Raw genomic sequence first — 22314 nt, 5'->3', positions numbered from 1 at the left:
CTTGTTGTAATACACGCCTGACTCCGTATGATGACGCGTCACATGCTAGCACAAGTCTTTTGCACGGGTTATACAATACAAGCAGCTTGTTGGAGCATAAAATGTTTCTGGCTTTCTCAAAAGCAATTACTTGATTTTTTTCCCCATACCCAGTTCTCACCTTTGCGTAATAACACATGTAGGGGCTCTAAAAGGGTGCTTAACCGCGGTAGGAAGTTACCAAAATAGTTGAGGAGTTCCAGGAATGACTGCAGCTCCGTGATGTTCTGTGGCCTTTGGGCGCATTCCTGATAGCCACCAAGCCAGAGGCTGTGGGCCGAATGCCGTCCGCCGCGATCTTTCTCCCCAAAAACTCCACTTCTGTTGCCATGAAGAAGGGTTTCGACCTTTTCAGCCGCAGCCCTACGCGATCCAGTCGCTGGAAGACCTCCTCCAGGTGTTGTAGGTGCTCGGCGGTGTCCCGACCCGTGACCAATATGTCATCCTGAAAGACCACCGTGTGTGGTAACGACTTGAGTAGGCTCTCCATGTTTCTCTGGAAGATCGCTGCAGCCCACCGAATTCCAAACGGGCATCTGTTGTAGATGTACAGTCCCTTGTGCGTGTTGATGCAGGTGAGGCCCTTCAAAGACTCCTCCAGCTCCTGCATCATGTAGACCGAAGTCAGGTCGAGCTTGGTGAATGTCTTGCCTCCTGCCAGTGTTGCAAATAGGTCGTCTGCCTTAGGTAGCGGGTATTGGTCCTGTAGCGAGAAACAATTAATAGTTACTTTATAATCGCCGCAAATCCTGACTGTGCCATCACTTTTGAGTACTGGAACAATTGGGCTGGCCCACTCGCTGAATTCCACTGGTGAGATGATGCCCTCGTGTTGCAGTCTGTCCAGCTCGATTTGCACTCTCTCCCTCATCACGTGAGGTACCGCTTGTGCCTTGTGGTGAATGGGTCATGCCTCTGGGACCAAGTAGATCCGCACCTTTGCCCTGGAAAAGTTTCCAATGCTTGGCTCAAAAAGGGAAGGAAATTTGTTAAGAACCTGGGTACATGAGGCCTCATCGACATGTGATAGCTCTCGGATGTCATCCCAGTTCCAGCGGATTTTGCCCAGCCAGTTACTGCCAAGCAATGTGGGGCCATTGCCTGGGACAATCCAGAGTGGCAGTTCGTGCACCATGCCCTTGTAAGTGACCTTGACCATGGTGCTGCCCAGGACAATGATAAGCTCTTTGTTGTACGTTCTCAGTTTCGTGTGGATGGGGCTCAGGGCTGGTCTGAATGCCTTGTTGCACCACAGTCTCTCAAACATCTTTTTACTAATGATGGATTGGCTAGCGCCAGTGTCCAGTTCCATGGCTATGGGTAAGCCATTCAATTTTACGTTTAGCATTATAGGTGGACATTTTGTCGAAAATGTGTGCACCCCGTGTACTTCAGCATCTGCCTCCTCTCTGAGACTTGAAATTGCTTTGATCCACCATGGACCGATCTTCCTCTGCCATGTGAGGGTTAGCAGGTTTTGCAGAACTTGCAGCTCGTTTGCAAGCTCTTTGGAGGTGACCTATTGTTCCACAGCTCTTGCAAACAAACCCTTTGAAGCGGCATGAATAGGCTGAATGGAAGCCTCCACAATGCCAACAAGGTGTGAATTGCCTTGCATTCATCATTTGTTGCGGATTCGGAGTCATCTGGGTCACCTGAGGCCTGCTGGCAATTGCAGACTCATGGGTTCTTCCCTGTACATTTCTGCTCGCAAACACAGTTCCAATTAATTTATGAACATTGCGAGCACTTGTGTGCTGAGAGATTGTTATCACTGGTGGACATAAATGCCTGTGCTATCGCAATAGCCTTACTGAGGGTCGATGTCTCTACAGTCAAAAATTTTCGTCGGATGGTCTCGTGGCCAATTCCCAGTACAAAAACATCTGAACATTTGCTCCAGGTAACCATCAAACTCACATTGCCCTGCAAGTCGCCTTAGCTTGGCGACGTAGCTCGCCACTTCCTGACCTTCGGATCGCTGGCACGTGTAGAACCGATACCTCGCCATCAGCACGCTCTCCCTCAGGTTAAGATGCTCCCGAACCAGTGTACACAGCTCCTCATACGACTTATCCGTGGGTTTCACCGGAGCCAGAAGATTCTTCATGGGGCTGTAGGTCGCTGCCCCGCAGGCTGTGAGACGGACCGCTCTCCTTTTTGCAGCGCTTCCTTCTCCGTCCAGCTCATTGGTTACAAAGTACTGGTCTAGCTGTTCGACATAGGCTTCCCAGTCCTCACCCGCTGAGAACTTCTCCAGGATGCCCACAGTTTGCTGCATCTTTGTGTTGGATTCATATTCTCGTCGCCAGTCATTGTGTTCCTAACACAGATGAGGCGGCACACAGGGAGGTTAAAGTAACAGTGACCTCAGTCTTTAATAAGACACTCCAGAGTGAGGAACAGGCCTTAAGGGTCGGCTTATATACAGTGCTCCCAAGGGATGCTGGGATCCCTTGGGACTTCAGGCGATGAGCTCCTTTGTGGCGGAACATGGGAGTGCATGCTTTACAGATACACAACAATAATGATGATAGTCTGAGCTCCAGTGTTAGCGCTGTGCACTGTCTGTGTTATATATGCAAACCGTATATACCTTGTGTAGCTACCACAGGGCTCATCCCCTGGAGTTCCAAGGGATCCCACAATCCCATGGGAGCACCTGTACTTAAGGAGGTCTCACAGGCTGGAGAGGCACTCTGGAGACCTGCAATAAAAGACTAAGGCCACACTTTACTTTGAGCTCACAGTATCCAGTCAGACTCTTTATTCATACACAATAACCGGCGATGAGATACAGATGACGAACCCAACGATGCAGAGAACAGTAGGCATTCTGGAGAAATTTTCAGAGGGAAATGATTAGGAAACCTTCGTGGAACAACTCGACCAATACTTCGTGGCCAACGAGCTGGAAGGAGAAGCGAATGCTGCCAAACGAAGGGCGATTCTCCTCACCGTCTGTGGGGCACCAACATATGGCCTCATGAAAAATCTGCTTACTCCTGCGAAACCCACAGAGAGATCGTACGATGATTTGTGCACACTGGTCTGGGAGCATCTGAACCCGAAGGAAAGCGTTCTGATGGCAAGGTACCGGTTTTACACCTACAAAAATCTGAAGGCCACGAAGTGGTGAGCTATGTCGCCGAGCTGAGACGCCTTGCAGGACATTGCGAATTTTGAAGGACATTTGGAGCACATGCTCAGGGACTTCTTCATACTTGGCATTGGCCATGAAGTGATACTTCGCAAACTTTTGAATGTAGAAACCCCCAACCTTGAGTAAAGCCATAGCGATAGCCCAGGCGTTCATTGCCACCAATGACAATACTAAGAAAATCTCTCAGCACACGAGTGCTGCTATAAGTACTGTGAACAAAGTGCTGTTGTTTTCAATTCGCAACGTTCAGGGCAGGCCCCACATGCCTGCAGCTGCACATCCGCAGATGTCTCAGAGTCCACCATCAAGGATGATGAATGCAAGGCCCTTAACACCTTGTTGGCGCTGCAGGGGTGATCATCGTTTCCATTCATGCCACTTCAAAGGGTACGTTTGCAAGGACTGTGGAACAATGGAACGCCTCCAACATATGTGCAGGCGAGCTGCAAACCCTGCTAATCTTGCAAACCACCATGTTGCAGAGGAGGACAGATCCACGGCGGATCATGACGAACCAGAGCCTCAAACAGAGGAGGCAGAGGTATATGGGATGCACACATTTACCATAAAGTTTCCCCCGATAATGCTGAAGGCTGAATTAACTGGACTCCCAGTGTCAATGGAGCTGGACACAGGTGCGAGTCAGTCCATTATGAGCAAAAAGACTTTCGATAAATTGTGGGGCAGCAAGGCCTCAAGGCTAGTCCTGAGTCCTATTCACACGAAACTGACAACTAACACAAAGGAACTGATTCCCGTAATTGGCAGTGCTTCTGTAAAGGTCTCCTATGATGGAGCGGTGCACAAGCTACTACTCTGGGTGGTACCAGGCGATGGTCCCATGCTGCTCGACAGGAGCTTTCTGGGAAAGATACGCTGGAACTGGGACAACATTCAAGTGCTCTCATCCGTTGACGACACTTTGTGTGCCGAGGTCTTAAACAAGTTCCTCTTGCTGTTCAAACCAGGCATCGAGAAGATCCAAGGAGCAAAAGTGCAGATCCACTTAATTCCGGGGGCGCGATCCATCCATCACAAGGCGAGAGCAGTACCGTACATGATGAGAGAGAGGGTGGAGATCGAGCTGGACCGGCTGCAATGAGAGGGCATCATTTCGCCAATCGAATTCAACGAGTGGGCCAGTCCGATTGTTCCAGTCCTCAAGGGAGATGGCACTGTCAGAATCTGTGGTGATTGCAAAGTAACTATCAATCGTTTCTCCTTGCAGGATCAATACCCACTACCAAAAGCAGACGACCTTTTTGCGATGCTGGTGGGAGGAAAGACGTTCACGAAGCTGGATTGACCTCGGCCTACATGATGCAGGAACTGGAGGAATCATCGAAGGGCCTCACCTGCATCAACATGCACAAAGATCTCTTCATTTACAACAGATGCCCATTTGGGATTCTATCAGCCGCAGCAATATTCCAGAGGAACATGGAAAGCTTATTGAAGTCGGTCCCGCGCACGGTGGTCTTCCAGGACGACATCTTGGTCACAGGTCGGAATACAGTCGAGCATCTGCAGAACCTGGAGGAGGTTCTTAGTCGACTCAACCACGTGGGGCTCAGGTTAAAACAGTCGAAGTGTGTTTTCCTGGTGCCTGAAGTGGAGTTCCTGAGGAGAAGAATCGCGGTGGATGGCATCAGGTCCACCGATTCGAAGATGGAGGCAATCGAGAACGCACCGAGGCCACAGAACGTGACGGAGCTGCGGTTGTTTCTCGGACTCCTGAACGACTTTGGTTACTTCTTACCGGATCTCAGCATACTGTTAGAACCACTGCACACCTTACTGCGTCAAGGAGACGAATGGATATGGGGTAAAAGTCAAGAAAATGCCTTTGTAAAAGATAGAAAATTGTTATGTTCAAACAAATTGCTTGTGTTGTATGATCCATGTAAGCGTTTGGTACTAGCATGTGATGCATCGTCGTACGGGGTCGGGTGTGTATTGCAACAAGCTAGTGAATCTAGGAAATTGCAACCAGTTGCTTATGCATCCAGAAGTCTGTCTAAGGCTGTGAGAGCCTACAGCATGATTGAAAATGAAGCGTTAGCATGTGTTTATGGGTAAAGAAAATGCATCAATATCTGTTTGGGCTCAAAGTTGAATTGGAAACTGACCATAAGCCACTGATATCTCTTTTTTTCAAAAGTAAGATGATAAATACGAATGCATCGGCCGCATCCAGAGATGGGCGCTCGCGTTGTCCGCATTCAAATACGCCATGCGCCCCAGGCCAGGCACAGAAAACTGCGCCGATGCTCTCAGCATGCTGCCATTGCCCACCATGGGGGTGGAAAGGCACAGCCCACAGATTTAGTCATAGAAATGGAAGCATTCGAGAGTGAGCAATCACCCGTCACAGCCTGACAGATTAGAACCTGGATGAGCCGGGACCCCTTACTGTCCCTAGTGAAAAATGGGTGTTACACGGGAGCTGGTCCAGTGTCCCAGTGGAAATGCAGGAAGAGATAAAGTCGTACCAGTGGCGCAAAGATGAAATGTCTATACAGGCAGACTGCCTTCTGTGGGGTAATCGGGTAGTGGTCCCCAAGAAGGGCAGGAACACTTTCATCAGTGATCTCCACAGTACTCACCCAGGCATTGTAATGATGAAAGTGATAGCCAGATCCCACGTGTGGTGGCCTAGTATCGATGTGGACTTAGAGTCCTGCATGCACAAATGTAACACATGCTCCCAGGGAGGTGCCACTAAGTTTATGGTCTTGGCCCTCCAAACCGTGGTCCACGGTCCATGTCGGCTATGCAGGCCCATTTTTGGGTAAAATGTTCCTAGTGGTTGTAGATGCGTACTCCAAATGGATTGAATGTGAGATAATGTCAGCAAGCACGGCCCTGCCACCACTGAAAGCCTGCGGGCCATGTTTGCCACGCACGGCCTGCCTGATGTCCTTGTGAGCGACAACGGGCCATGTTTCACCAGTGCCGAGTTCAAAGAGTTCATGACCCGTAATGGGATCAAACATGTCACATCTGCCCCGTTCAAACCAGCATCCAATGGTCAGGCAGAGAGAGCAATGCAAACCATCAAGCAGAGCTTGAAGAGGGTAACTGAAGGCTCACAGCAGACTCACCTACCACACGAAACCCCACTCGCTCACTGGGATTCCACCCGCTGAACTGCTCATGAAAAGGGCACTTAAGACAAGGCTCTCGTTAGTCCACCCTGATCTACATGAACACGTAGAGAGAAGGCTGCTTCAACCAAGTACATATCATGATAGCGCAAATGTGTCACGCGAAATTGATATCAATGATCCTGTATTTGTGTTGAACTATGGACAAGGTCCCAAGTTGCTTCCCGGCACTGTTTTGGCCAAAGAGGGGAGTAGGGTGTTTCGGGTCAAACTTTCAAATGGATTCATCCACCGGAAACACTTGGACCAAATCAAACTCAGAACCTATCACCCGCAGCAGCCCAGCAGGACCTACCACTCCAGGCAGCCCAGCAAGGCCAGCTGCACAGCAGCCAGCGAGGGCCCAACAAACGATTCACCAAAACCAGCATTTGCACTGATCAACCAGGGAAAGAAAGGCCTCAGATCGACTCACCTTGTAAATAGTTACACGATTGACTTGCGGGGGTGGGGGGAGTGCTGTTATATATGTAAACCTGTATATACCTATTGTAGCCACCAGAGGGCTCATCCCCTGGAGTCCCAAGGGATCCCATAGTCCCTTGGGAGCACCTGTACTTAAGGAGGCCTCACAGGCTGGAGAGGCACTCTGGAGACCTGCAATAAAAGACTAAGGTCACACTTTACTTTGAGCTCACAGTATCTAGTCAGACTCTTTATTCATAAATAATAGTCTGGACTCCAGTGTTAGCACTGTACCGTGTCTGAGCTCACGTGTTAGCGCTGTGCTGTGTCTGAGCTCGCGTGTTAGCGTTGTGCACTGTCTGAGCTCGCGTGTTAGCGCTGTGCACTGTCTGAGCTCGCGTGTTAGCGCTGTGCCATGCTTGAATACCAATGTTAATACTGTGCGCTCTACTCGGAACTCCTACATGGCAAGTGAGCCCCAGGTGGGCAGCGGAAACGTTTCAAAGGACACCCTCAAAGCTTCCTTGATAAAGTGCAACATCCCCATCGGCACCTGGAAATCCCTGGCCCAAGTCCACCCTAAGTGGAGTAATCTGTAAAGGGTCCTAAGCATTGTGAGATATGTGGAACATTCTTTGTTCAAATCCTACTCAGATTCAGTTTATCACCTATTTTACTGGTACATTGATGTGTATCTCTGCCACTTCCTGCTCTCGCCCCGAACTGGAAAATGTCATCAACTTTGCTTCCAATTTCCACCCTTACCTCACCTTCACATGGTCAATTTCTGTCTCTTCCCTTCCCTTCCTCGACTTCTTTATCTCCATTTGTAGAGATAGGCTGTCAACCAATAACTACTACAAGCCTACTGACTCCCACAACTACCTTGACTACACGTCCTGCCACCCCCTTGTTATAAGGACTCTATTCTATTATCCCAGTTTTCTCATGTTCTGACAATGCCATATTCCACTCCAGTGCTTCTGACATGTCTTCCTTTTTCCTGAACCGAGGATTCCCCTCTACCGTGGTTGACAGGGCCCTCGATCGTGTCCATCCCATTTCTCTCATTCTGCTCTCTGTTTCCTGTCCCTCCCAGAACGACGATAGGATACATGTCATTATCTAATTCTACAGTTACTGGTTCAGTTTTTTTTTTAAAGTTACACCCACTTATAAGTCATACCCAAGAATTTATTGGAACTTGAAATCATGGCTTTTTACACATGCTTTTACACTGGCTGAGATGGTGCACACAGATAACAAGTAATCAGTCTCTTTAGGTCTGACTATAAACCAAAATTGATGATGCTGTTGCAGTGAGTTAAAGCTTGGAGCAGCCCAGGCAGCCCTTCACTCTCTAGCTTGCCACCTTACCATTCTTGGAAATAACAAACAGCTCTTCAGTTGAATCCATCATTAAGCTGGAGATGTTGGCCTCCTTCCTATTGGCAGACAGTGGTTCATCCATCGTTCCCAAAGTGTAATCGGTGTAATTAATGAATTCCGGTGATGTTACCATTGGCTTGGGGCGGTAGATTTTAGGTGATGTTAGCCGGGTCCTCGGCTGAACTGGTTCCGTTGTCTTCTTTACGCTAAACTGTGACAGCAATTAAAGAACAAGAGCTTCATTCAGGGCTTCTTATGCTTATAAGAAACTAAATTTATAACAGTCCAGCAAGTTATGGGTACCAGATGATATCTGAGCATCCTGTCGCACATTCACGTTTTTGTGAATATGTGCTGCTGGTCCATGATGCCACTTTCTTCTTATTTCACCCCCACCCACCTCTGGTTCTACTGGTTTGAATTAAATGGTCCCCGAGGCTGGAGAGGAGTGGGTGGGTTGTTCTCTGCTCTGCTACAGGTGGAAAGTGTAAATCCACCATCAATAGCACAGATTATGGGATAAACAATCAAGCACCGTGGGATGTCGGATGGAGCACCGTGGGATGTCGGATGGAGCACCGTGGGATGTCGGATGGAGCACCGTGGGATGTCGGATGGGGTACCGTGGGATGTCGGATGGAGCACCGTGGGATGTCGGATGGGGTACCGTGGGATGTTGGATGGGGTACCGTGGGATGTCGGATGGGGTACCGTGGGATGTCAGATGGAGCACCGTGGGATGTCGGATGGAGCACCGTGGGATGTCGGATGGGGTACCGTGGGATGTCGGATGGGGTACCGTGGGATGTTGGATGGAGCACCGTGGGATGTCGGATGGGGTACCGTGGGATGTCAGATGGAGCACCGTGGGATGTCGGATGGAGCACCGTGGGATGTCGGATGGGGCACCGTGGGATGTCGGATGGGGCACCGTGGGATGTCGGATGGAGCACCGTGGGATGTCGGATGGGGCACCGTGGGATGTCGGATGGGGCACCGTGGGATGTCGGATGGAGCACCGTGGGATGTCGGATGGGGTACCGTGGGATGTCGGATGGAGCACCGTGGGATGTCGGATGGAGCACCGTGGGATGTCGGATGGGGTACCGTGGGATGTCGGATGGGGTACCGTGGGATGTCGGATGGAGCACCGTGGGATGTCGGATGGGGTACCGTGGGATGTCGGATGGGGTACCGTGGGATGTCGGATGGGGTACCGTGGGATGTCGGATGGAGCACCGTGGGATGTCGGTTGGGGTACCGTGGGATGTTGGATGGGGTACCGTGGGATGTCGGATGGAGCACCGTGGGATGTCGGAAGGGGCACCGTGGGATGTCAGATGGAGCACCGTGGGATGTCGGATGGAGCACCGTGGGATGTCGGAAGGGGCACCGTGGGATGTCGGATGGAGCAGCAAAGGGGAAGAGCATCAAAGATGTTCAGCCAAGAAAGGTGAGAAAAACAGATCAGCTAGGGGAGAGCACCCACAGTGGGTGGGCAAGGACAGGGGGAGAGCACCCACAGTGGGTGGGTAAGGACAGGGGGAGAGCACCCATAGTGGGTGGGTGACAGGGGGAAGAGCACCCACAGTGGGTGGGTGACAGGGGGAAGAGCACCCACAGTGGGTGAGGACAGGGGGAGAGCACCCACAGTAGGTGAGGACAGGGGGAGAGCACCCACAGTGGGTGAGGACAGGGGGAGAGCACCCACAGTGGGTGGGTGACAGGGGGAGAGCACCTGATATGTCCTTACTATACAATATAAATGCACACGAGGCCCATACTTGAGAGAAGGTCACTCTGTGACCAGTTACCTATATTACCAAGACCTCAAGTCCTGAAGGTGGGTGGAGCTTCTGCTTTTATACCTGAAAGTCAAGGTTAGGAGTGTCTCCCACAAGTTCACCCCTGTGGTCAGTGTTCTCAAGGTGCACAACTAAGGTCAGCTTATACATGGGTTACAATGAAAATTGAATACATGACATCACCTCCCCCCCCCACCCAAAGTCTTATTGGGATCACAGGTTAAGACTCTCTGGTGGTTTACACTCCCTTGTAGAGTGCCTGAGTTGGGGCTCTGGTTGTAGGGCGCTGGCCTGAGTGTCTGCTGTTTGCGGTGCCTAAGGCCTGTCCGGACTGCCTACAGTGACTGGGCTCTCCTCCACTTGGTTCTGGTGTTCGGTCACCTGTGGTGGAGTGAGCTCTACGTCGTGTTCTTCCTTTGCTTCTTCTATGGGGTTGCTGAACCTCATTTTAGTTTGATCCACGTGTTTGCAGAAGATTTGTCCATTGGTAAGTTTAACTACCAAAACCATATTCCCCTCTTTGGCATTCACAGTGCCTGCAAGCCATTTGGGCCCTGCAGCATAATTAAGGACAAAAACAGGGTCATTGACATCAATACATCGCGCCCTCGCATTCCTGTCATGGTAGTCACACTGTGACTGACGCCTGCTCTCAACAACTTCTTTCATAGTCGGGTGTATAAGGGATAACCTGGTTTTGAGCGTCCTTTTCATTCGCAGCTCTGCGGGTGGAACCCCTGTGAGCGTGTGTGGTCGGGATCTATTGGCCAACAGGCGGCGTGATAAGCGGCTTTGTAGGGAACCCCCTTGGATTCTGAGCATCTCCTGTTTGATTATCTGCACTGCTCGTTCCGCCTGGCCGTTTGAGGCCGCCTTGAACGGTGCCGTTCTGAAATGGTTGATTCCATTGCCTGCCATGAAGTCCTGGAATTCAGTGCTTGTGAAGCACGGGCCATTGTCGCTGACCAAGACATTCGGTAGACCATGGGCGGCGAACATTGCCTGTAGACTTTCTACCATGGCAGAGGATGTGCTTGAATTTAAAATGGCACACCCAATCCATTTGGAATAGGCGTCTACAACAAACAAAAACATTTTTCCCATGAAAGGACCTGCGTAGTCCACATGGATGCGTGACCATGGCTTGGCGGGCCAGGACCAGGGGCTAAGGGGGGCTTCCCTGGGTGCGTTGCCCAGCTGAGCACACGTGTTGCACCTGCGAACACAAAGTTCCAGGTCTGCATCTATACCTGGCCACCAAACGTGTGACCTGGCCTTCATCATGACAATGCGCGGGTGCCCATTGTGGAGTTCTCTGATAAACACCTCTCTGCCCATTTGGGGCATGACTACTCAGTTTCCCCACAGTAGGCAATCGGCCTGAATCGAGAGTTGCGCCTATGAAATGGTTTAAATTCCTCAGGGCATGCCCCGTATGTGGCTGCCCAGTCCCCATTCAGGACACATTTCTTAACTAAAGACAGTAGTGGGTCTTTATTTGTCCAGACCTTAATCTGACGGGCTGTCACAGATGAGCCTTCGCTTTCGAAAGCTTCAACAGCCATGACCATCTCAGCAGCATGCTCAGTTGCCCCCTCAGTGGTGGCTAGTGGGAGCTTGCTGATTGCATTGGCGCAGTTTTCATTGCCCGGTCTGTGCCGAATTGTGTAGTCATAGGCGGCTAACGTGAGTGCCCACCTCTGTATGCGGGCCAATGCATTCGCATTTATGGCCTTGTTGTCGGTCAAAAGGGACGTTTGGGGTTTGTAATCTGTCTCCAGCTCAAATTTCCTGCCAAACAGGTACTCGTGCTTTTTTTTTTTACTGCATATACACATGCTAGCGCTTCCTTTTCTACCATCCCGTAGCCCCTTTCTGCCTGGGACAGACTTCTGGAGGCATAAGCTACTGGCTGTAACTGACCATTGGCATTCACATGCTGCAACACACACCCGACCCCATAGGACAACGCATCGCACGTTAAAACAGGTTTCTTACATGGGTCATATAACGTTAACAGTTTGTTGGAGCATAACAAATTGCGTGCTCTATCAAAAGCCCTTTCCTGGCTGTCCCCCCAGACCCAATCGCGACCTTTGCGTAGGAGTACGTGTAGCGGCTCTAACAGCATGCTCAATTTGGGACGAAAGTTACCAAAATAGTTCAGGAACTCCAGGAACGAACGCAGCTCCATCGTGTTACGGGGTCTGGGTGCTCTCTGGATCGCTTCCGTTTTGGACGCAGTAGGTCTGATCCCGTCTGCTGCTACCCTCCTCCCCAGGAATTCTACCTCTGGAGCTAAGAAGACGCACATCGCCTTTTTCAGTCGTAGCCCTACCTGGTCCAGTCTGCGTAGCACCTCCTTCAGGTTATGGAGGTGGTCTTCAGTATCGCGACCCGTGATGAGGATGTCGTCTTGAAAAACCACCGTCCTTGGAATCAACTTGAGGAGGCTTTCCATATTTCACTGAAAGATCGCGGCGGCCGAACGAATCCCGAACGGACATCTGTTATACTCAAACAACCCTTTGTGTGTCGTGATGGTGGTCAGCTTCTTCGACTCACTTGCCAGCTCCTGGGTCATGTAAGCTGAGGTCAGGTCCAATTTTGAAAAAAGTTTGCCACCGGATAGCGTCGCAAAGAGGTCCTCTGCTCTCGGTAGCGGGTACTGGTCTTGGAGGGACACCCGATTGATGGTGGCCTTGTAATCGCTACATATCCTGACCGACCCATCCGCCTTGAGCACCGGCACAATCGGGCTCGCCCAGTCACTGAATTCGACTGGCGAGATGATGCCTTCCATCAGCAGGCGGTCCAATTCGCCTTCTATCTTTTCCTGCATCACGTACGGCACCGCTCTGGCCTTGTGGTGTACTGGCCTGGCGTCCAGGTTTATGTAAATCACTACCTTGGCCCCCATGAAAGTGCCGATGCCGGGTTGAAATAATGAGTTAAATTTGTCCAGGACCTATGAGCATGATACTTGCTCCACAGAAGAAATTGCATTGATATCGCCCCATTTCCAGTTCATGACAGCAAGCCAACTCCTCCCCAGTAGTGCGGGACCGTCCCCTGGGACAATCCAGAGTAGCAACCTGTTCTCCGAATCTTTGTGGGTCACGACTACCGTGGCACTGCCTAGCACCGGAATGATCTCCTTTGTATATGTCCGTAGCTGCGCGTCAATCGGCAATAATTTTGGCCTCCTGGCCTTGGACACCCACAACTTTTCGAACTGTTTGATACTCATCAGGGACTGGCCCCCGTGTCTAGCTCCATTAATACTGGGATGCCACTGAGGAGCACTGTCATCATTATTGGTGTCGTCCTGGTATATGAACCGTATATGTGCTCCACATGAACGCGCTGAACTTCAGCTTCCAGTGATTTCCCCCAGTATTCATTTGGCCTCGTAGGGCTTACATCGGACCCATCCTCCTCATACATCAACCTGTCAACCTGGCTGCAGGCTTCCTGCACATAAGCGCCAAGTGACCGCTGACTTTGCAGTTTCTGCAGCTATATTGCTGATACCTGCAAGCTCTGGCTGTGTGTTTGCCTCCACATGTCCAGCATGAGCTGGAGGCCCTGTTGTTGGAAACAAAAGGTCCATTACCAATCGATCATCTCTGACTGTCTCTGTAACTGTCCTTAAGCGCACCATTAACAGGTGTTGATGGCCCCATTACTGGCCACATTGCCCATTGTGATGGCATGAATCGCTGTTCAGCTAGCCATTGTCTCTGTTGAATTCCCCCTTTGGGTTCAACTACATACTGGGGCATGTCCGATTGCCCTTGTCTGTTAACGCGGCACACAGTTCTCTAGGCAATGTTGACTCCCTGGTTGTTTGCCGCATTTGAGCCAAGATTTTTGTCATACATCATTCTGGTCTCTTCCTCCCCTGATATAAATGTTTGGGCTATCAGAGCCGCCGCTTCCAAGGTCAAGTCTTTGGTCTCAATCAGTTTCCTGAAAACCCCAGCGTGCCCGATGACCTCAATAAAAAAAGTCTCGCAGCATCTCCGCTCTGCATGCATCTGTGAACTTACATAGGCTCGCCAGTCACCGGAGATGTGCCACAAAGTCTGGAACGCTTTGCCCTTCTCGCCGCCGGTGCATGTAAAACCGGTGTCTCGCCATGTGCACGTTGCTCGCCGGTTTAAGGTGTTCCCCGATCAACTTACTGAGCTCTTCGAACGTCTTGTCCGCCGGCTTCTCTGGCGCTAGAAGGTCCTTCATCAGGAAGTACGTTCTGGATCCACAAACCTTCACGAGATGAGCCCTGCATTTGTCGGCCGACTCCTGTCCCAGCCATTCCTTAGTGACGAAACTTTGCTGTAGTCTCTCAATAAAGTTGTCCCAATCATCACCAACACAGTACCTCTCTTCTGTGCTGCTAGTGGCCATGTTCGCATGGTTTAAATCTCAGTTTCTCGTCGCCAATGATATGTCCTTACTATACAGTATAAATGCACACGAGGCCCATACTTGAGAGAAGGTCACTCTGTGACCAGTTACCTTTATTACCAAGACCTCAAGTCCTGAAGGTGGGTGGAGCTCCCCTTTTATACCTGAAAGTCCAGGTTAGGAGTGTCTCCCACAAGTTCGCCCCTTGTGGTCAGTGTTCTCAAGGTGTACAACTTAGGTCAGCTTATACTTGGGTCACAATGATAGTTGAATACATGACAGCACCCACAGTGGGTAAGGACGGGGGGAGAGCACCCACAGTGAGTAAGGACGGGGGGAGAGCACCCACAGTGGGTAAGGACGGGGGGAGAGCACCCACAGTGGGTAAGGACGGGGGGAGAGCACCCACAGTGGGTAAGGACGGGGGGAGAGCACCCACACGGGGTAAGGACGGGGGAGAGCACCCACACGGGGTAAGGACGGGGGGAGAGCACCCACAGTGGGTAAGGACGGGGGGAGAGCACCCACAGTGGGTAAGGACAGGGGCAGAGCACCCACAGGGGGTAAGGACGGGGGCAGAGCACCCACAGGGGTAAGGACGGGGGCAGAGCACCCACAGTGGGTAAGGACGGGGGGAGAGCACCCACAGTGGGTAAGGATGGGGGCAGAGCACCCACAGTGGGTAAGGACGGGGGCAGAGCACCCACAGTGGGTAAGGACGGGGGCAGAGCACCCACAGTGGGTAAGGACGGGGGCAGAGCACCTAGCCTCGCAGCAGTTGAATACCTATGCATGCCCACGCAGTCAGACCATTGAGGAAGCAATGAGGGAACTCCTGCCGGACGGGAGTTAGAACAAATAAAAGGCTACATCCAGCAGCCTCATTCCCCCACCCAGCCCTTCCCCCCACTGGCCATGGACCGATTGCTGTCTTTCACATTCAACCAAACCCACTCAATCTCCTGAGCGAGGCAGTCAAGCCTCTGGCAAATCAATTGGAACGTGTGAAACTTCTCCCTAACATAGAGCGAATCAAGTAAAAACTGCAGGATATTAATCCAATTTCACATCACAGACTGTCCAATACTGACCAGGAACATCAAACACATGACACGTCTAATTGTTTCAGCAGTACAGTAATCACCATTTGAGCATCTGGCAACGTCTACATCCCCAATGAGGGGAGGGGATAGGAGCAGAGCAGCAACAGAGAGAGAGGAAGGAGGTGAGAAAGACAGAGGGAAGGGGCGAGAATAACAGACGCGTAGGAGAAAAGCAAAGCAGGAATAAGGAGGAATGGAAAACAGTGAGGATAATTTTGACTTTGGGTGATCATGTAAAATGGGAGATACTGGATCAGCTGCCCGTTAATTCTGAATTTCCAAAACATGCCCAAATATTTTAATAATATTTATCTCTCATCAGTACTGGTACCCGTAACTAGAGAGTGTGAGAATTGTTTGTCCTGGAGCTGGTTGTTAAAAGAAACATTTCTAGGAAGTACTGATGTTGACATTGGGTGAGGGAGCCGTGAGTAAACTTTGGCTTCACAACAGGAAAATAAAACATAATTTTGCTGCAAAGCTCCAAGATTTTGGACCAGCTAATTAGATCTGCCCAGTTCATCCTGTTGTGTTAAATGTAATTAACCATTGTGCACTAAGCCCGAGACAATCAGATATTACACTCAAATACCCAGTTTCTGCCTGGCATCTTTCCTGTGCAAGGGATCTGCATCAAAACTGATGGTGCTCATCTAAATTGCCTCATAACCCAAAATGTTACAAAGCGAGATAATTGCCCACTGCCTGGTATCTGACAGTCATCCTTTTCCCATAGTTATAAATTTAAACTGCTGGTCAGAAGCCCCGAAGGCTGTATGGCCTGTTCTTGCTCCTAATTCTTATGTTCTTATGTGTGAAGGCGCAGCTCTGTGGGGCCTGGGTGTGAAGGCGCAGGTCTGTGGGGCCTGGGTGTGAAGGCGCAGCTCTGTGGGGCCTGGGTGTGAAGGCGCAGCTCTGTGGGGCCTGGGTGTGAAGGCGCAGCTCTGTGGGGCCTGGGTGTGAAGGCGCAGCTCTGTGGGGCCTGGGTGTGAAGGCGCAGGTCTGTGGGGCCTGGGTGTGAAGGCGCAGGTCTGTGGGGCCTGGGTGTGAAGGCGCAGGTCTGTGGGGCCTGGGTGTGAAGGCGCAGCTCTGTGGGGCCTGGGTGTGAAGGCGCAGCTCTGTGGGGCCTGGGTGTGAAGGCGCAGCTCTGTGGGGCCTGGGTGTGAAGGCGCAGGTCTGTGGGGCCTGGGTGTGAAGGCGCAGCTCTGTGGGGCCTGGGTGTGAAGGCGCAGGTCTGTGGGGCCTGGGTGTGAAGGCGCAGCTCTGTGGGGCCTGGGTGTGAAGGCGCAGCTCTGTGGGGCCTGGGTGTGAAGGCGCAGCTCTGTGGGGCCTGGGTGTGAAGGCGCAGGTCTGTGGGGCCTGGGTGTGAAGGCGCAGGTCTGTGGGGCCTGGGTGTGAAGGCGCAGGTCTGTGGGGCCTGGGTGTGAAGGCGCAGGTCTGTGGGGCCTGGGTGTGAAGGCGCAGCTCTGTGGGGCCTGGGTGTGAAGGCGCAGCTCTGTGGGGCCTGGGTGTGAAGGCGCAGGTCTGTGGGGCCTGGGTGTGAAGGCGCAGCTCTGTGGGGCCTGGGTGTGAAGGCGCAGGTCTGTGGAGCCTGGGTGTGAAGATCTGCGGGGCCTAAATGGCACAAAACATCAAAAGCTAGGCTGTTGCTAAACCTACAATTTCCTCAAGCTTAACTCTCTCTTTACCCTTGGGTTAAACGTATCCCATTGAGCTATCACTAGCCATTAATGAGCTCACAAGGATGGCTGGTGAGGGAAATGAAAAAATTATACTGACTCATAGAAGTTGCTCTTAAAGATCAAGGTGCAATACTGTGAAAGCATAATGGAAGTTTTAATTCTGCATTTGACACGTGCTGTATTTGACACAGGATGAACTGGATGTGCTACCTTGTGAGTCCCCACTCATTTTGGGTCATTTTAACTCATCATAGGGAGAAAAACAGCTGAAAGCAAATTGGCCGCCCGTTTTTACACCTTGACCCATTTTATTCAATGGAAAGGAAAATTGAGGTTAAAATGGTTTTTCAATATTCTATCAACTGTTTTATGCCTGCTGCTAAAAGTTAAAATTGCCTTCACTATGTTCCCAAAGTCCATTGGGGATGGGGAGAGAGAGGAGGAGGATGAAGTATTTGTCCTAGTTACATATTTGCATCTCTTTAACCACATAATAAGAACATAAGAAATAGGAGCAGGAGTAGGCCATATGGCCTCTCGAGCCTGCTCCGCCATTTAATACAATCATGGCTGATCTGATCATGGACTCAGGTCCACTTCCCTGCCCGCTCCCCATAACCCCTTATTGGTTAAGAAGCTGTCTATCTCTGTCTTAAATTTATTCAATATCCCGGCTTCCATAAGGGCATTAAATATCACAGATTCACATCAATATGCTTAATTCATCATCATCATAGGCAGTCCCTCGAATTCGAGGAAGACTTGCTTCCACTCTAAAAATGATTTCTCAGGTGACTGAACAAACAGACAGTGGTTAAAGGAAAGGGTGAGTGGGAATCTATTTTGCTGCACGCTCCTTCCATTGCCTGCGCTTGTTTAATTAAACAAGTAGTGAACCACGAAGCAAATTATTTATAACCTTTTCTGTGAAAAATGTAAATTGATGGTAATGTATTTTTCAGCAGTGCTGCCTAATATGTATTGTGATGCACAAGGCATCGCAGTGGGGTGGGATGGGCAGGATGGACCAGAGGGTCGTTTCCTGTCCCTCATTGTTTGTATGGTTGTAATATGCCTTTGCCTTTTCAGACTGTTTTTACTCACTTTACTTTGCCAGTTGATGATCTAATATGTAGATAAGATAGACATGCACCTTATCCCCCAGACCCAAATGACAGGGGGCACTGCCATTGTTTCTGGGGCAGGTATTTTACCCGACCTCCTTCAGTTCCATCTGGCACTGCCTCAGATATCGGATCCTGCCCCCTTCTTGTCTTCAATGCAGGCAGCACTGTTGAAGTTGGCAAGTAACAGGCCCTTGGACCTGTTTGTGAGTTTGCAGCTGGCCACTGCTGTTAGCAATAGTCCAATATTTTGGTGCCAGGCCATGACTATGCCCAGTCAGGGTGTTTGTGTTTTATCAAACTGTTAGGGATATAGTACTGTGCTGAAGCTGACTTTCTGTACCAGGACCCACCCAACTGCAAATCAGAAAGAGTGCCTTGAAGTAATGGGCTTGGTGCTGGCTGGCTCCTGCTCTTCACTCACTCTAGTTCCATCACCGTGCATGGGAGATTACTGTTCTTTTACCCATCTACCTCCTTTTAATATTTAATTTTCTTTTCCTTCTATTAAGGAAGGAACCCCCTCGCAGGTCACTGTAGTTCTATGACTGGATGACAACATTTTGCAATGATTGCTAGGACTGACACCTTTGCTGAATGTTGAATGCCTTATGCCCTACACTCGCCTCCCTCTCACTGAAACAATGGTAGATCTGATGAGATCCTGATCTCAGTTGGATGAGAGGGGCAGGTACTTGGTGGAGGAAGAAGCTCTGGTTTGCATCTGTGATTCTATACAATAATATCCCCGAGTACCGCACTCCCAAATATCGTTCCCCTTCTGAAGGCAGTGTCTCGTGTTGCTTGGTACGTTACACAGGCACTGGCAAACCTCCATCTCCTTGCCTAAAGTGACCAAGTAGAGTTGGGAGTCGTGGCAGGGTTGGGGGTCGTGGCAGGGTTGCAGGTCGTGGCAGGGTTGGGAGTTCATAGAATAGAATAGAATAGAATAGAATTACAGAAATTGATAGCACAGAAGGAGGCCATTTGGCCCATTGTGTCCGTGCCGGCCAACAACGAGCCATCCAGCCAATCACACTTTCCAGCTCTTGGTCCGTAGCCTTGTAGGTTATGACACTTCAAGTGCATATTCAAGTACTTTCTAAATGCTATGAGTGTTCCTGGCTCTACCACCCTTTCAGGCAGTGACCCCCACCACCCTCTGGGTGAAAAAATTCACCTCAAATCCTCTCTAAACCTCCTACCAATTTATTTAAATCTATGCCCCCTGGTTATTGACCCCTTTATTAAGGGAAATAGGTCCTTCCTATCCACTCTATCTAGGCCCCTCATAATTTTATACACCTCAATAATTCTCCCCTCAACATTCTCTGTTCCAAAGAAAACAACCCTCGCCTATCCAATCGTTACTCATAGCTAAAATTCTAGACAACCTCCTCTGTACCCTCTCCAGTGCAATCACTTCTTTCCTGTAATTTGGTGACCAGAACTGCATGCAGTACTCTAGCTGTGGCCTAACTAGTGTTTTATACAGTTCAAGCATAACCCCCCCTGCTCTTGTATTCTATGCCTCGGCTAATAAAGGCAAGTATTCCGTATGCCTTCTTAACCACCTTATCTACTTGGCCTGCTACCTTCAGGGATCTGTGGACATACACTCCAAGGTCCCTTTCTTCCTCTACACTTCTCAGTGTCCTACCATTTAATGTGTATTTCCTTTCCTTGTTAGCCCTCCCCAAATACATTACCTCACACTTCTCTGGATTAAGTTCCATTTGCCACTGTTCTGCCCTCCTGACTGGTCCATTATCAACCAAATGGCTAATTTTTGTATCATCTGCATATTCTTAATCATACCCCCTACATTCAAATCCAAATCATTGATATATACCACAAAATGCAAGAAACCCGGTACTGAGCCCTGTGGAAACCCACTGGAAACAGCCTTCCAGTCACAAAATCACCCATCGACCATTACCCTTTGCTTCCTGCTTCTGAGCTAACCCTGGGTTATGCCACGGTCAGGGATTATATAAATACAAGTTGTTGTTATGGCACGGTGGGTGTCATGGTAGGGTTGGGCTTATGGGGGGGTCGTGGCAGAGTTGGGGGGCAGGACAGGGATAGAGTCCCACCTCGACCATAGCCCCATGTCTGCAACTCCTCATTCGTGCTCTGTCTGACTTCAATGCTGTTTATGGTACTCTAATAAAGAAACCGTATAACACAGTCCCTCTATAACACTCTGAGGTGAGTCATAACCTCTGACAACCATATTCGTTATGGCTCTAGCAGTAATACAAACACCATGTAAACTTGGCAGTCCCTCGCCATAGGAATCACTGAGTGAGATGCGCGCTTACAGCAGTTGGGCACAGAAACCATGTGACGTGTCCTCGCTACAACACTCCCCCGACGACCTTTTGGCTAAGATCATGCGTAACTGACCTGACAGGGGAGTAACCATGACCCCAAAGTGGTTCTCCCTGGATCAGGAAGGTGGTTCTCCTATGCTTTTTGGAAATAGGAGGTGGGTGGGGTGGCTTGACCCATCCACCTCCACGGAGGTGTGTGAGGGGCCTGACCCATCCACCTCCATGGCACGAACCTGGTATTGCAGTACTTCCAGGAACGGTGCAGTGGCTCTCGGCCTTTTGGCTAAGAGCATTGGCGCAGAGTGATCCTTGATGTGTGCAAGGTGACCTCTGGCGTTTGTGATTTGACAAAGAATTGGAAAGATTGGCAACGAAAAATTAAAAAAAAAATTTAAAAAAATTAAAAAAAACACTCCCCCGACGAACATGCATCTTTGGTTTGTTACACAGACAGCCTTAGAGCGACTCTGACAGTTCAGTAATTGCTGGATTCTCTGAGCGAACCTTTTAATGCTCCAATTTGTATCGAGTTTCAAAGCCTTCCACGGGCAAGCTGCAAAGACTGAGACAATCGCTCAGCGACAGCTGACTGCACACAACAAAAGTCCGAAGCACAAAAAAGAGTTGCTTTGCTTACCGGCTGCACCGTGCTCACAAAGTTGGTCTGCTTCGCGGTACTTTCCGGAGCTTCGTTGTGCGGGATCTCGGAGACTCCTTTCTTCTTGAAACAGTGGCACAGGAAGGCCAGAGCACAGACGGCGAACAGCCCAGCGGCTGTGCCCAGTGTGGCCCCGAGAACAGGCAGCGAAAGTGCCACCAGCATCGTGCCAAGGCTTTAACGGCTCCAGAGCAGGCTGTGGATTGCTCTGCTTAATGTTCCCCCTTCACATTCAGGGAGAAGTCTGCAGCATCCTTTGGCTCCTGCAAACTGGCCAAAGGCAGAACTTATCCTTCACTGCTCAAATCTGGGTGTTCGGTCCTCACACAAAACAAATAGCCAGCCGGCATATTCCGGAGGAGGTCCCGGGGTCAGTCAGAAGCAGGTGGGTAGGATGGAGTCTGAGGCAGCAGCACTTTGTTCAGACCCAAGGCTTCTTTCATTCGGAACAGACAGAGCTCTGATGTCAATGGGAGAGGCGGGGCTTGTGATGTAATATTAAAGAGGTAACCAGTTAGAAAGAGAACGATCAACTTATTTATTAAAATAGCACAACAAAATGACAATCATTGTTCACATTTAACATTTCAAATATGCTGACGAGCTGTGAAGGACATCTGTTTGTTGATGATCTGATCACGTGTTGGCAGATAAAGGAAATCTGGCAGGAGAAACAAACTGCGATGATGCAGCAGGTAACTATTATTCATTAACTCCTTAACCGGCCCTGGCAATTACCGTATGATATGTAAATAGCAGCTGAAGTACTTTTTCTCCCTGATGAATTTTGTGGATCTTGAGTGTCACAGTGGTGGGGTTGAAGCAAGGTTCGAAAGTAGAGCCAGTATCAAAGAGCTCATGTTCCAATCTAACTGTTCACTATTCCACCCCATTAGATGGGATTGCAAAATACAGATAATTAGACACAGGTCCTAATCCGTACTCGTGCACTCAGTGCAGTAAACAGGTCCTGTTCCGATTCCAGTACTCTCACCGACACCTGGGAGTCCTGGCCAAAGACTGACCTAAGTGG

The 22314-nt window shown here is 50.1% G+C and overlaps 1 protein-coding gene across 1 annotated transcript in view; it reads right to left on the bottom strand.

The window, feature by feature from the left end:
* syt13 (synaptotagmin XIII) overlaps window positions 1-21542 on the bottom strand; it is a 43904-nt gene extending 22362 nt beyond the window's left edge. Inside the window, exons 1-2 of the mRNA XM_070898552.1 lie at window positions 21261-21542; window positions 8152-8374 (exon numbers count right to left, since the gene is read on the bottom strand). Coding sequence (XP_070754653.1) covers window positions 8152-8374; window positions 21261-21446 — 409 coding nt within the window. The 5' untranslated portion in view covers window positions 21447-21542. The remainder of the gene's footprint in view (window positions 1-8151; window positions 8375-21260) is intronic.
* Window positions 21543-22314: the final 772 nt, after the last annotated feature.

Source organism: Pristiophorus japonicus, chromosome 14 (assembly GCF_044704955.1).
Source record: "Pristiophorus japonicus isolate sPriJap1 chromosome 14, sPriJap1.hap1, whole genome shotgun sequence".
NCBI classification, from domain to species: Eukaryota; Metazoa; Chordata; class Chondrichthyes; family Pristiophoridae; genus Pristiophorus; species Pristiophorus japonicus.
The sequence above is the reverse complement of the archived record's forward strand: the minus strand, read 5'-3'. Positions and strand labels throughout refer to the sequence as shown.